Consider the following 12948-nt stretch of genomic DNA (forward strand, 5'->3'; position numbering starts at 1 on the left):
CCTTTACCTTCTGAGTTCAGTCTAGAGAGGAACTTTTCGGGGTGGCCTTTGTAACTCTAAGGCACCGTTCACAGCCCTTCCCCCTGGAAAGATCTTGGGACACAAAGGTTTGGCAGTTTCCCCAGGAAGTTGGGGATAGGGGGTAGATGTCCCAACATTTTTTTATTTCTAGCTGACAGCTACGAGGACAAGCTGTGCTGTGTGCTTAGTCGCTCAGTCATTACCAACTCTGGGACCCCATGGATTGTAGCCCTTTGGGCTCCTCTGTCCATGGGGATTCTACAGACAAGAATACTGGAGTGGGTAGCCTATCCCTCCTTCAGGGGATCTTCCCAACCCAGGAATCAAACCAGGGTCTCCTGCACTGCAGGCAGATTCTTTACCAGCTGAGTTACCAGGGAAGATAAATTGGTAATATCTCAGAAGAGTCGTTTGATGCACAAATACTGAGAGAGAGAGAGAGTTTGTGTCATGTGATGCTTCTCTGTTTTAATTTTTTAAAAACTCACTTCTTAAGATGCATTTCTTTTTGTCTGCGCTGGTTGCTGCGCGCGGGCTTTCTCTGGTTGCGTCGAGCCGGGGCTACTCTCTGGCTGCGGTGTGCGGTCTTTCCATTGCAGTGGCTTCTCTCGTTGCATGGGCTCTGCGCTCATGGGCTTCAGTCATGGCAAACAGTTGTGGTTCACAGGTTCTCAAACAGGCTCAGGAGTTGTGATGCCCAGGCTTAGTTGTCCCAAGGCTTATGGGATCTTCCCAGACCTGCAATAGAACCCATTTCTCCTGCATTGGCAGGTGAATTCTTAACCACTGGACCACCAAGGCAGTCCCTGTGTCTGCACAGAGATGTCCTTGTCAAGTGTTTTTTGGCATCTGCAGAAGGGGCTTTGCTTGGCGAGAGCAGGCTGGTCCAGGGGTCCTGCCTGGCTCACTCGGCTCGCCTGTGGCCGGCTCTCAACGGGGAGGCGAGGGGTGGTGACTACTTAGCCTCACGGCCTTTTCATCTTTCTCATCTGATAATGAAGTAATACCCACAGTGAAGGGAAAATGGGGAAACAAAAGACACAGTTGTACTTTGCTCAACTGCTGAATCATCTGATTTTACTCCAGACCAAACATCTTTCTGTTTTCACAGGTGAAAATCATGAAAAATGTCTGGGTACCCTTTTGGTAGAAAGAGGGAGGAAGGGCTTGAAATATTACCCTTGAAGAAACAGGGTATAAATTGAGTTTATCAAGGATAATTCATCAAAAATAAATCCTAGAGAAAAATGTATTCCCTTTGTCCAAGCTGGGGAAGGGAAATACTGATTTTTCAGGGCTAAACTTAAATCTGTCCTTATGAGGATTTCAGATATGCACAGATGAAGGTTGGTATTAGAATGGGAGGCATGTGTGCATACATGTCCTGCTTGTTATAAGGCCCAGAAGTTCCTGGTTACTCCGCAAGTGACAGGTGTCCACAGATTCACTCCCATGAAGCACCCAAATACACACTAAACAGTCATGTGTACTTGTATACCAGTGGGGCCCTTTAATGCATGCACCCAAGTTTTCTATTAAAAAACAAAAGCTGATTTCTTCTCCTCTAGGTCGTTAGCTCCAAGCCCATCCAAATTAAACAACTACATAATTGTTATAAAACTTAAGCATTGCTCTCTCTTAATACACTTCTCACATCAATCTGTTATGTTCTAGAACCAGGGATGTCTTCAGTGTGTTCCCCAGATTGGCCATCAGCATAAGAAAGGAGATGTTTGCTCCGGTCTCATTTTTCTGGCCATCAGCCACGGAAGCTGTGAGAAGTGGTAAAGAGCCATGGGGAGACCGGGGCCCGCTGCTCCAGAAGCGCCCACCCCAGGCTCTAAGTCTTGGGGTGCACCTGAGAACGGCAGGTCTTCTGCAGCTGCGGCTGGCAACCTGGGTGGGTTTATGTAAGGATGGAAGCCCGTGTGCCATGTTGGAGCTCTTGGTCTTCACATCCTCAGACCCAAACCCAGCAGAAGCCTTAGACTTCAGAAACCAGAGGGGCAGAGGAGGGAGCAAAAAAAAAAAACAAAAACTGCACTGTGGCTCTAGAAAGGACTCTGTGAGGAAATTTTGAAGTTTAAACCTTCCATGGGGCAGTTTGTCAATTCTTCTGACATTAGTGGAGCTGGAAGGAGGGGTGGTAAAGAAACCTAAAGTCCAGGGAATCATTCAGTATTTGTGAATTTCAAATATCTTGCTCCTTGCATCTTTCATAAGAGTGCATGACACCTAGAAAATTCTCTTTGGTTGACATCACATTTTTGACTGGAATTTTGAGTTGAAAGCATCACACTTGGGCAGTGCATGGGGGATTTTCCATCTTAGTTGCAGCATGCAAACTCTTGGTTGCAGCAGGTGTGATCTAGTTCCCTGTCCAAGGATTGAACCTGGGCCCCCTGCATTGGGAGCACAGAGTCTTAGCCACTGGGCCACCCTGGAAAGCCTTTTTTGAAAAAGGAAAGACTAGAATGGATGAGTGGGGTTCAGGTGGCCTTGTTATGCGGGCTGCCCCTTCCTGCATGACCCCAAATGACTCCCAGTTTGGGGTAGTTTGGGGTCGCCTGATGGTTTAGAGAAACCTCTAGAAGAGGGAGGTGAGTTGGTGTCATGTGTGTCTATGAAGTGCTGAGTGAAATCTAGCCTTCCAGACCCTCAAGTCCTGCCCAGGTTGCTCAGAAAGCATTTCCACCATCCTCTGCCTCCTGAAGCTTTCCAGTTAGGGGCAGCTTTCTTCAGAGGCTCAGGGCAGGGGCCCCCAACGTCATGCTGTAGATGATGCATGTCTGAGAAAAGGTTTCTCCTGAGCCAAAACAAGGACAATAACGCCCAACAGAAAGACTGTGTTCTTAACCAATCTGAACTGTGTATCTTCCCACCCATTTTTTGGATATTAAAATATCTTTCCAAGATGACCAGTGCAAGTTCCATGCATGAAGCAGGGCACTCAAAGCCGGTGCTGTGGGACTACCAAGAGGGGTGGGATGGGGAGGGAGGTGGGAGGGGGTTCAGGATGCGGGGACATTGAGCACCTGTGGCTGGCTCATGTCGATGTATGGCAAAAAACACCATAATATTGTTAAGTAATTATTCTCCAATTAAAATAAATAAGTTAATTTTTTAAAAAAACCTTCATTTCTCTTGGCCATAATGCCATCATACAGAGAGAAAGCATGAGTGCGTGACTTCACCCAGAACTAGCTCTTCCTCACCTCTGCGCTTCCTCCTCTCTGGACCCATTATTTCATGTCGGCAGTCACCCCCTAAACCTCACTCTGCCCTGCACTAACACAGTGATGCACCTCTTAGAACTTCTTGTCCAGCTGTTACGTGTATATTATTCTTGGCCCCCAAATGTCCCTTATATGCGTTATGAGCTCAACAACCACATACAGCCCTTTTAACTCCTGGAGCCTCGCACTGTGCTGAGTACCAAGTCCCTGTTTCAAATGCTTTTTGACTTTTTTTTGTTTTAATATGTCAAATCACAGAGTGCCTGACACCAGTGTCAGCAATTTTCATTGTCTTTTTTCTGCCCTAAATGATGTCTCAGCAGCGAGCTGGCATCCGCAGGGAGAGCGCGGTGTGAGGAGATTGCTAATATGCGGTGATAGTTTGCAATGAGAAAGTGAATAACATAAAAACGAGAGCAGGCGTTTATATTTGGAACTGAATGGCTGTGGATAGGAAGTTTCAAAAAAAAGATTGAGCCCTTGTATCTTTATTTTTATACATACGCCCGCCAAGATGACCCTGAACAAGAAATCGAAATTTTATTTTGATTTTCTTCAAGGATTATTGCCTTTTGCAATGGAAAATGACAACTCATCAAATGCATCATGTCTGCTGTAGGCTGCAAAGATGACCAGAGAGCAGAAGCTGTCATTGTGTTCATGCTGCTTCAAGTAATATTATTACTTGTCTATTTTGCTAAACCGAATGTATTTTCTTTTTTTTTTTTTTCTTATCGAAGTCAGGGATGAGGACATTTTGGCTTGATATTCCACTAAGCATACTTCATTGAAGATGATGTGAATTTATATAACTCTTGGTGAGCTGGGCAATGATTTAGGGTTGATTTTTTTTTTTTTTAAGTCTAATAATACTCTTAAAGAGTGCCAAAGCCAGATCCGGATCTTTGTAACAGACGCAGATTTTATGAAAAATAAACTACTTTGGGACCTTGCGTGGAAAAATTAACCCCAAGCAAATAGATAGGTCATCTGTCTTTCTGGTCATGATGTGTTGTGTTAGTCACTCAGTCACGTGCAATTCTTTGTGACCCCATGGCCTGTAGCCCCACAGGCTCCTCTGTCCATGGAATTCTCCAGGCAAGAATACGGGAGTGGGTGGTCATTTCCTTCTCCAGGGGATCTATGATATGGGTTGGTTATCGGAGCTGAGAGTTTCCTGTGAAACACCCAGGCTGGCCACCTCCATGAAGGGGGTACCGGGGGCTTTGTGCTGACCTTATTCCTGTTTTCCTCTGTAGAAATGTCCTGAGAGTTGTAGCAAGGTGTGGCTGTCTAGATAATACAGTAGTGCTCCTACCAAGATGGGTCTCCTGATACGTTTAGCAAAAGGGAAAGGAGCTGATGATTCCATCCTCAAAGGGCTTCCCTAGAGTGCCAGGCGCACTTGGGCATCCCTGAAAGAGTTCTGTGCCCTTGAGGCAGGACCGACTCTGTGTGATTCTTAGTGTGCATGTTTAGTCGTGCCCGAGTCTCTGTGACCTCATGGACTGTAGCCCACCAGGCTCCTCTGTCCACGGAATTTTTTAGGTAAGAATATCGGAGCAGGTTGCCATTTCCTGTTCCAGAGGATCTTCCTGACATAGGGATCGAACCCATGTCTCTTGTGTCTCCTGCATTGGCAGGCAGATCCTTTACCAACTGTGCCACCTGGGAAGCCCTTGCTCCAAAAATTATTAAGGGTTTCAAGACAGCCACAGCAGAGAATGAAAGAAAACCCAGAACCCTTTTAAACATTTGAGTCAATTATTCACCCACAAAGTTGGTCCTGCCTTGAGAAGTAAGTGCTTTGGTGTTTTGAACTTCAAAGCACAGTAGTATCCTTAGGAAAATTTAGAGGAAATTAAGGGATGCAAATAACCACCTCCCCCCAAAACAAACAAACAAAAAACCTAGCTCCTGGGGGCTGCCTATATCTCACCACCATCAGCACCTTTGGCAGTTTAGTAAGAGAAGACTCACTGTGTGATTAATTCGGATCCATTGCCATCTAGAAGGTGCCTGGAATCATGCAATGAAAGCAGGGGTGGGCTTTGGGAGTGGGGAAAACTGAGATCAGGCATTCATTCAATGAACACCTATCCATAAAGAATATTACAAAAGATAAGGAAGGATAATGATCAAGGGATCAATCCAAAAGGAAGACATAACAATTGTAAATATTTATGCACCCAACATAGGAACACCTGAAACCCCTGGTGGCTCAGATGGTAAAGAGTCTGCCTGCAATGTGGGAGACATGGGTTTGATCCCTGGGTCAGGAAAATCCCCTGAAGAGGGAAATGGCAACCCACTCCAGTGTTCTTGCCTGGAAAATCCCATGGATGGAGGAGCCTGGAAGGCTACCATTGATGGGGTCACAAAGAATTGGACACGACTAAGCAACTTGCACATTCATTCAGCATAAGCACCCCCCCCCCCAGTTTCCCTGACTCCCTTTCTCTGACCTTCTACATGTACAATCCCCAGCCTCCACACAACAGCCCAAGTGATCTTATAAAAATTGTATCTGATCCTTACCCCCCCACTTCTCCCGGCACTCTGGTAGCTTAGAGTCAGAGTGAGAATTCTCCCCTTGACCCCAGGGCTCTGTGGGATCTGGGGTCTGCTGGTCTCCAGTGCTTACCACTTCTTTCTTTCTGCCTTGGAGACTTTGCACACACTTCCTTGTCTTTTCATCCCTCTGCCCCCTCCTCCCGCCCCCGGCGTATCCCCTCCTCCCAACTTCCGTTGTCCTTGAGATCACCATTACCTTGCTTTTCGAGTTCTCCACTTACGTACACCCCCTCCCCAGTCTGGATCCACACCGTCAGTGCTTCTGTGTCTGTCCCCTATAAGCACCGTGAGGGCAAGATCATGTCTGTTTGGTCTGTTGTTCTGTTCCCAGCACCAACCGTGTACTAGCATGTACCTGGAATATACTAGGCACTTGATAGGTGTTCGTTGAAAGGCTGAATGGACGTACCAAACAGTTCATGGTGTAAGCTTAATTATATGCTATCTTGTGTTGTTATCCTTCACTAATTTCACCAATTGGTTTGAAAATCCTTGACATTAGGCAACATGATATCTGTCTGTCTGTCTCAGTTGCTCTCAGTGCTCAGTATATGTTCAAGAAATGTTATTGACCAACATAAATTATGAATGTTTTATACATTCATTACAGCATAGATAACCAAGCGAGAAATTCAATTATATATTATGTGTGTCTGGGTTATTATAGGTACTTTCTGCTGATTGTTGAGGTTAAGTGATAACCAAAACCAGACAAAGTCTAAATTATGGAATTTCTGCCTCAAAAGAAAAGAAATCAAGTGTGATAGAAATACCTCTCTCACATTTGTATTTTATTGATTTTTGGAAACAGTCTAGATAGAGGAGTTTAGAGGACTGGTTGTGTTCAATTTACTCTGGTGTGAGGGCATCTTCCGTGTGAGGTTATAAAAACATGCACAGTCCCATCCGCTGTGATTATAACCACCGCTAGAATTTGTCTGGCAAAAGGAACAGATTTACCATCATTCTTTTTATTTATTTATTGGCTGCGCTGGGTCTTCGTTGCTGCGAGCAGGCTTTCTCTAGTTGCGGCAAGTGGCGACTACTCTTCACTGCAGCACAGGCTTCTCACTGCAATGGCTTCTCTTGTTGCGGAGCACGCAACTCAGTAGTTGTGGCACACAGACGTAGTTGCTCCATGGCATGTGGATCTTCCTCAATCAGGAATCGAACCCGAGTCCCCTGCATTGGTAGGCAGATTCTTAACCACTGGACCACCAGGGAAGTCCCTGCTATCATCCTCTCCTGTAGTGTAAGAAGAAAGTGTTAGTCACTCAGTCGTGTCACAACTCTTTGCAACCCGCCAGGCTCCTCCATCCATGGGATTTTCCAGGCAAGAGTACTGCAGTGGGTTGCCATTTCCTTCTCCAGGGAATCGAACCTGGGTCTCCTGCATTGCAGGCAGACTCTTTACCATCTGAGCCACCAGGGAACCCTGTAATGTAGCTTGTCCTCAGCTCCTTGCTTGAAACGACATTTGCAATGTTGATGTCCAGTGATAAAAACCTCAATGGAATACTCACTCAGGGACAACTTTTTTTCCAATAACTTGCAAAACTGAAATTCTGACCCACTGGATCTTTATTTCTATATTCAGTCCTTCTAATGGACTGTTTTTCGTTGCCATGTTGTTTTTCCAGCTCAGCAAATCTTGATGGTATAGAAAATATCTTCAGCATAAGTAGTAACAATCTGTTTTCCCACTTTCTTTCAAATGCCTTTTGCAGACAAGAAGCCCCAAACTCTCTCACAGTCCTCAGCCTCCCAACTTGGGCGACCCAGTGGAGCATCTGTCAGAGGCGTCCGCTGATTCTTTGGAAGCCATGTCTGAGGGAGAAACTCCCAGTCCTTTCTCCAGAGGCAGCCGGACTCGGGCGAGCCTTCCGGTGGTGAGGTCCACCAACCAGACGAAAGAAAGATCTCTGGGTAAGCTTCAAAAGGCAGCTTCTGATTTTTATTACTGCATGTGTGTGCGTGTATACTTCTGAACACAGACCCTACATTGGAATGTTAATTTGATCTTGACTTATAAAACCTCAAGTGCTCAGAAACTCCGACAACTTAACATGAAGCCTTGAGGATTTACCTGCTGAAGAAGCATCTAGTCCAGGCGGTCTCTGGGGCTGGGCACTCAAACAAGAGGCTGGCAGTGCTTGTCTGTGTCCTGGTAGGGAATAGCAAGGGCCACTTTGCTAAATGAGCCTCATTTCTTAGGAACCTCCTCCCCAGTTTCAGAATTGTGGACGGATGGGGTATGAGACCCACTCCACTGTCTGACAGTCCAGGGGAGGACGTGATTGGCTCCAGGAGGAGGAGGTGCGGTGTGGCCAGCACCCCCACGACTGGTCATAAAAGCCAGAAACACAGGGCTGTTGGCCCTGCCACCACATGAAAGGGTGGAGGGGCTTAGCAAGAGTCTAGCATAGCCTTTTCTTTCAACAGGCTTTTAAGAGACGCAGGATTCTGTCCTGCTTTTACCTGTGCTTATGCTCCGCTGCTTCAGTTGCGTGGAATTCTTTGAGACCCCATGGGCCATCATAGCCCCCCAGGCTCCTCTGTCCATGGGAATGTCCAGGCAAGAATACTGGTGTGGGTTGCCATGCCCTCCTCCAGGGGATCTTCCTGACACAGGGATCGAAACCCACATCACTTACATCTCCTGCATTGGCAGGTGGGTTCTTTACCACCTGGGAAGCCCCTGCCCTCACTTAGCATCTGCTTTTTCATATTGGATATTCACTTTCTATCTCGCTTTGCTTCTTTCTTCTTTTTTCTTCCTGGCCCTTTAACAAAAGGCACAGATCCTGAAGATTTAGACATTTTTGCAAATCGTGTTGGTATTTCATAAGGTTAACCTGCCTTCTTAAGGTTCTGATTCAGTACCTGTGTTTGCAGACATTTGGGGTCAGGAGAAAGAGGGGACAGGAACGGGATCAACCCACAGAAGGCTTCAGGGTAGGCCTCTGCAGAAGACAGCTGAATTCTGCCTCTTAAAACTGAGTAGACGCCTTGCTTGAAGAACAGAGAAGGATGTGGGGAGGTATCCTGATTTTGTTTCCTCGGTCACAGATGGTAACCAGAGCAAATTGGGTTCAGACATTGTCCTAGGTCTTTTTTTTTTTTTTTTAAAGCTGTGCTGAGTCTTTGATGTCATGCAGGGGGCTGTTCTCTAGTTGCAGTGTGGGCTTCTCGTTGGGGTGGCTTTTCTTGTCGTGGGGCATAAGCTTTAGAGTGCAGGGGCGCATGGACTCAGCAGTTTTGGTGCACAGGTTTAGCTGCCCCGAGACATGTAGGGTCTTAGTTCCCTGACCAGGGATCGAACCGATGTCCCCTGCAATGCAAGGTGAATTTTTAACCACTGGAGCACCAGGGAAGCCCTGTCGCAGGTCTTTTAAAGAGAAAAGCAAAACAAATTAAAAAATACCCCATTTTTACTTGCATTATTGGTATTAATTTTTAACCTTCAGTTTTGTATACTTCACGTTTGGTTAATAATCCAGGGTCCTCATTTTACTAGTGAAAGATGAAAGCCATGGAAAAATCTCCTTTTTGTTTTCTGAGGAACATAGTTAATTAAATGGCAGAAGTGGGAAGACCCTCTAGTTCCTATTAACGCCATTTACCAATGAAGGCGCGGGGTTTGCAAGGGTGCAGTGCACCCAGGGAGCATACGGGGCCCTGGCAGTGGCAGTAGGAGCCAGGCTGGGGCTTTCCATCTGGAGTACAGGGCTTAGTGTTCTCTTAACCCCACTCCTGCTTGAGGCAGGAGCCCAGGAACCAGCCAAGGAGTGGAATTTCTCCTTTGTGCTTTGCGGGAAATGAATGGGGTTCACTTCTCTGTAAAGATAGGCTGTGCTTTGCAAAACAGAATGAAAGAGAAGAACAAATACTTCTGCGCCTTCCCCCTTACCTGGGGAACAGCACGCCTGTGGGATAATGGAGCCTTTGTCTTACAGGCAGGAATTTCCCCTACAGCCAAGTGCACTTGGCAATGCAGGTATCCGTAGATACTGGCTGCCCTAGAAAGCCAACCTCTGGGCTTCGGGGCTGAAGGAGTTAGGACAGGCAACCTTGCCTTAGGAATTGCTGAGCGTGGCTGGTATTTTCTCATGGGCCGGCTGAACTTATGCAAAATGCTGTTTTACTCTAAGCACGCCTTGCTGTGAAGTTCTGGCAAGTCCCAGCAGATTCACAAATGCAAAGGAGGTGCTTATTCTTCCTGCTCCAGGAGGATCTTTGGGGCCAGTGATTTCCCCAACTCCTGGATGGAAAGAGAAACGCAAGGAGAGGAGAGCAGTGAGAAGTTTACCCCTTCGAGAGGAGCCCTGGGGCCGGAAAATGAGGCTGGCCTGGGCCAGTGCGCCTGGCGCTGCCCTTGGCCGCCTCTCTGTGGCCGACTTGGGAATGTCCTCTGGCCGCACCTGGCCTTCCTGACATAATCTGATTGAGCCAGGATGGGAAATAAACAGGAAAGTGAGTCAAGGAGAATCTATATACAATCTCTCTGCCAGGGGCCTTGCTGGCCTCCTGTTCGAAAAAGTCGCTGTGTGCCTGACTGTATTTAACACCCAGATATGGGAACAAAAGGCTCCCCAGAGAGCAGAACTGGGAGCAGCGGTGTCCCCCAGCATTTCAGTGGTGAAGGCCGTTTAGGACCCCAGACCACAGAGGCTGCAGACGAAACTGAGCTGTGATCTGCAAACCCACTCTGGGAGCCACCTGCAAGCCCCGGGTTTCCTTTGGGGTCAGTGCAATGTCATTTTGTCTTAATCCACGGAACTTTAGGACCTTCCCACCCAAGTCCCGTTCATCTTGTGTTTAAATTTGTCATGGTTGGTTCTTCATGGATTATTGCGTTAATTTTGATTTATCTTGATTACTGAGTTTTGGAGGGGGGGCCTGGAAATTGTGCGCCTGAGGTGAGTGCCTCCCTCGCCTCACCCCAATATCTGCCTATGTGTCACCCCAAGGATATCACGTATCATCCAGGCGACCTCCAGCCACAGGGCCCGGAAGAGGCGGGGGCGGGAGAGCTCGGCGCCCAGGCTTCGCTTCTGCACATGCGCAGTGTGTCACTGGCGCCCTTCCCCAGTCCTGGGCAGGGTCTGGACCAATTCTCCCACCGTTCCCGCTCCCTGGAGGGGATGCGACCTTGCTTTCACTTCAGGCAGCCTGTGCCTGGAGATAAACCTGCTGGCTTAATCATTTTTTCACTTGAATAATCCTACCTTTCTACTGCTTTGGCGTATTTAGGATATGGGAGGAGCGCGGGCTTGGTGCATTGCGCAGAGGCTTTTATAAGATGTGCCAGAGAGAGATGGGACAGCTCTGAGGCGCTGATTAGGACAGAGAAGGGAGGCGTTGCTGGTGCCCATGTAATAGTCTCTCTCCAGCGCTGCCCTGCATGCAAGGTGGGAGCTTCTCATTCCAGGATTTCAGGTGGGGCCAAGTGACAGCAAAACGCAGAAATCTTGTCTGATGCTGGGAGCCAACTAGTCACTCTCAGAGATTTACAAAGCTGAAAAGTAAAGAAAGAAATTTGCTCAGCCGCTCTGATTTATAACATGACCAAATGCCAAAGATCTGTCACCTCTAAATCTTTACTTCTACAGAGTAGTGGGTTCCCCCGCACACTCCACACATGCAGAGACCAAATGAAATTCTTCTCAGTGGAATTTATGCCGTTTCTGCTTCCCTCTGTCTTCGGTGAAAAGAGAGATGGTTCGGGGAAAGGAAATCTCCAAAAGAAAGTAAAAACCATTTTGCCATAGAGTTAAGTTTTAGAAATCATTTCCGTGTAAAATTGTCCCGCAGTTATTAGGTCTGGGTCTTAATGTTGGAGTCGTTTCCTTTTAGTCATTGCTGTCTTATAAATGTCTGTCTGGAACGCAACCGTGGGCAGGGGCTGGGGTCTGGCTGCTCCACGGTCGGCCGTGAGGGAAAGAAGAGCCACAAGTTGTTCCCACCCTTCTGTGTACCCTCAGGAATTTGAAAATAAAACTCATATTAAAACACAGAGCAGCAACTTCCTCCTCGCTACAGCCAGATGACTTGGGTGACCGTATCCTGAATGGTTAGCTTTGGAAAAGATACCTTCCTTACCAGCCCAGCAGCCAGAGGTGCTGCCATTTCTGTAGCAGATTCCTCTTAAACACTCAGCCTCAATAAACAAGAATGATTTTTAAAGGCTCCGGAGGATTTGAGACTCTTCAAGGGAGAACTTGCTCAATGCATGTGACTCGTTGAGTATCTTTGGGGCTGTTCTCTTATTTTGAGGTGGTGACAGTGATGGGTACCATATACAGGTGTGGGTATTTAAGGAACAGAAAGTTCACCGCTGCCAGAACCTCCCCACCTGTGCAGAAGAGTGAGTAGGAGGTTAAGAGAAAAAGATGGAGGAAACGTCCACGTGTAAAGTGGAAAACCAAGAAGGTTTATGAGCAAAGACTGTGAGCCTCGTATTAAGATTGTTTGAGCATGAAGAGCTAGCCTCTGGAGAGTTAAAAAAAAAAGAAATGAATTTCAGACACATGGAAAGAACAATATTGCTGTACAGAGTAAAGAAAGCACTTAAGGGATTTAGGTGCCAGTAGTGGTTGACATGTAATATTATAAAAACTAAAATTTACAGAAGAGAGTTTGGTTGTAGGTCAGTAGCTTGGGAGCACGTTCCTGACCTTTATAGGATGCCATCAAAGAAAAGGTGAAAGGGTCATTTCTAGCTTGGGAACTCAGTGAGCGGGGTAGGAGGACACAGTGACTGGCCATTGTGGTCCACTCCAGTCTCCTTCTAGCATTCCTTCTTTTACTTTGGAGGCTGGAAAGCAGAATCATTCTGGAATAGCAGATACGCTGGGTTCCAGAAGTAGGGACCAAGACATCTGTGGATGCTTTGGGTTTTCTTCAGCATCATTTGCTGAGCGGTCTCAGGGCATAGCCACTTACTTGATAGAGTTGCAATCTGGGCATCTATTTTTCTTCTGTTGAGGGCACAGCCCTGGTGTGACTTTGCAGTGGGACCAGCAGCTTCTGGATTTCCAAAGCGGAGTCACAGTGGTCCAGGACCACTGGAAGCTTCCCCCTTGTCAAATGAGTTGTGCAGGCTCCCAGTTCTACA

General features: G+C 47.0%; 1 protein-coding gene across 3 annotated transcripts in view; it reads left to right on the forward strand.

The window, feature by feature from the left end:
- The window catches only part of KIAA1217 (KIAA1217 ortholog), a 361116-nt gene that overhangs the window by 179469 nt on the left and 168699 nt on the right, over positions 1-12948 (forward strand). For all 3 annotated transcript variants that reach the window (XM_043478953.1, XM_043478954.1, XM_043478955.1), the window contains exon 3: positions 7559-7757. In XM_043478953.1, coding sequence (XP_043334888.1) covers positions 7559-7757 — 199 coding nt within the window. The remainder of the gene's footprint in view (positions 1-7558; positions 7758-12948) is intronic.

This window comes from Cervus canadensis, chromosome 10 (assembly GCF_019320065.1).
Source record: "Cervus canadensis isolate Bull #8, Minnesota chromosome 10, ASM1932006v1, whole genome shotgun sequence".
NCBI classification, from domain to species: domain Eukaryota; kingdom Metazoa; phylum Chordata; class Mammalia; order Artiodactyla; family Cervidae; genus Cervus; species Cervus canadensis.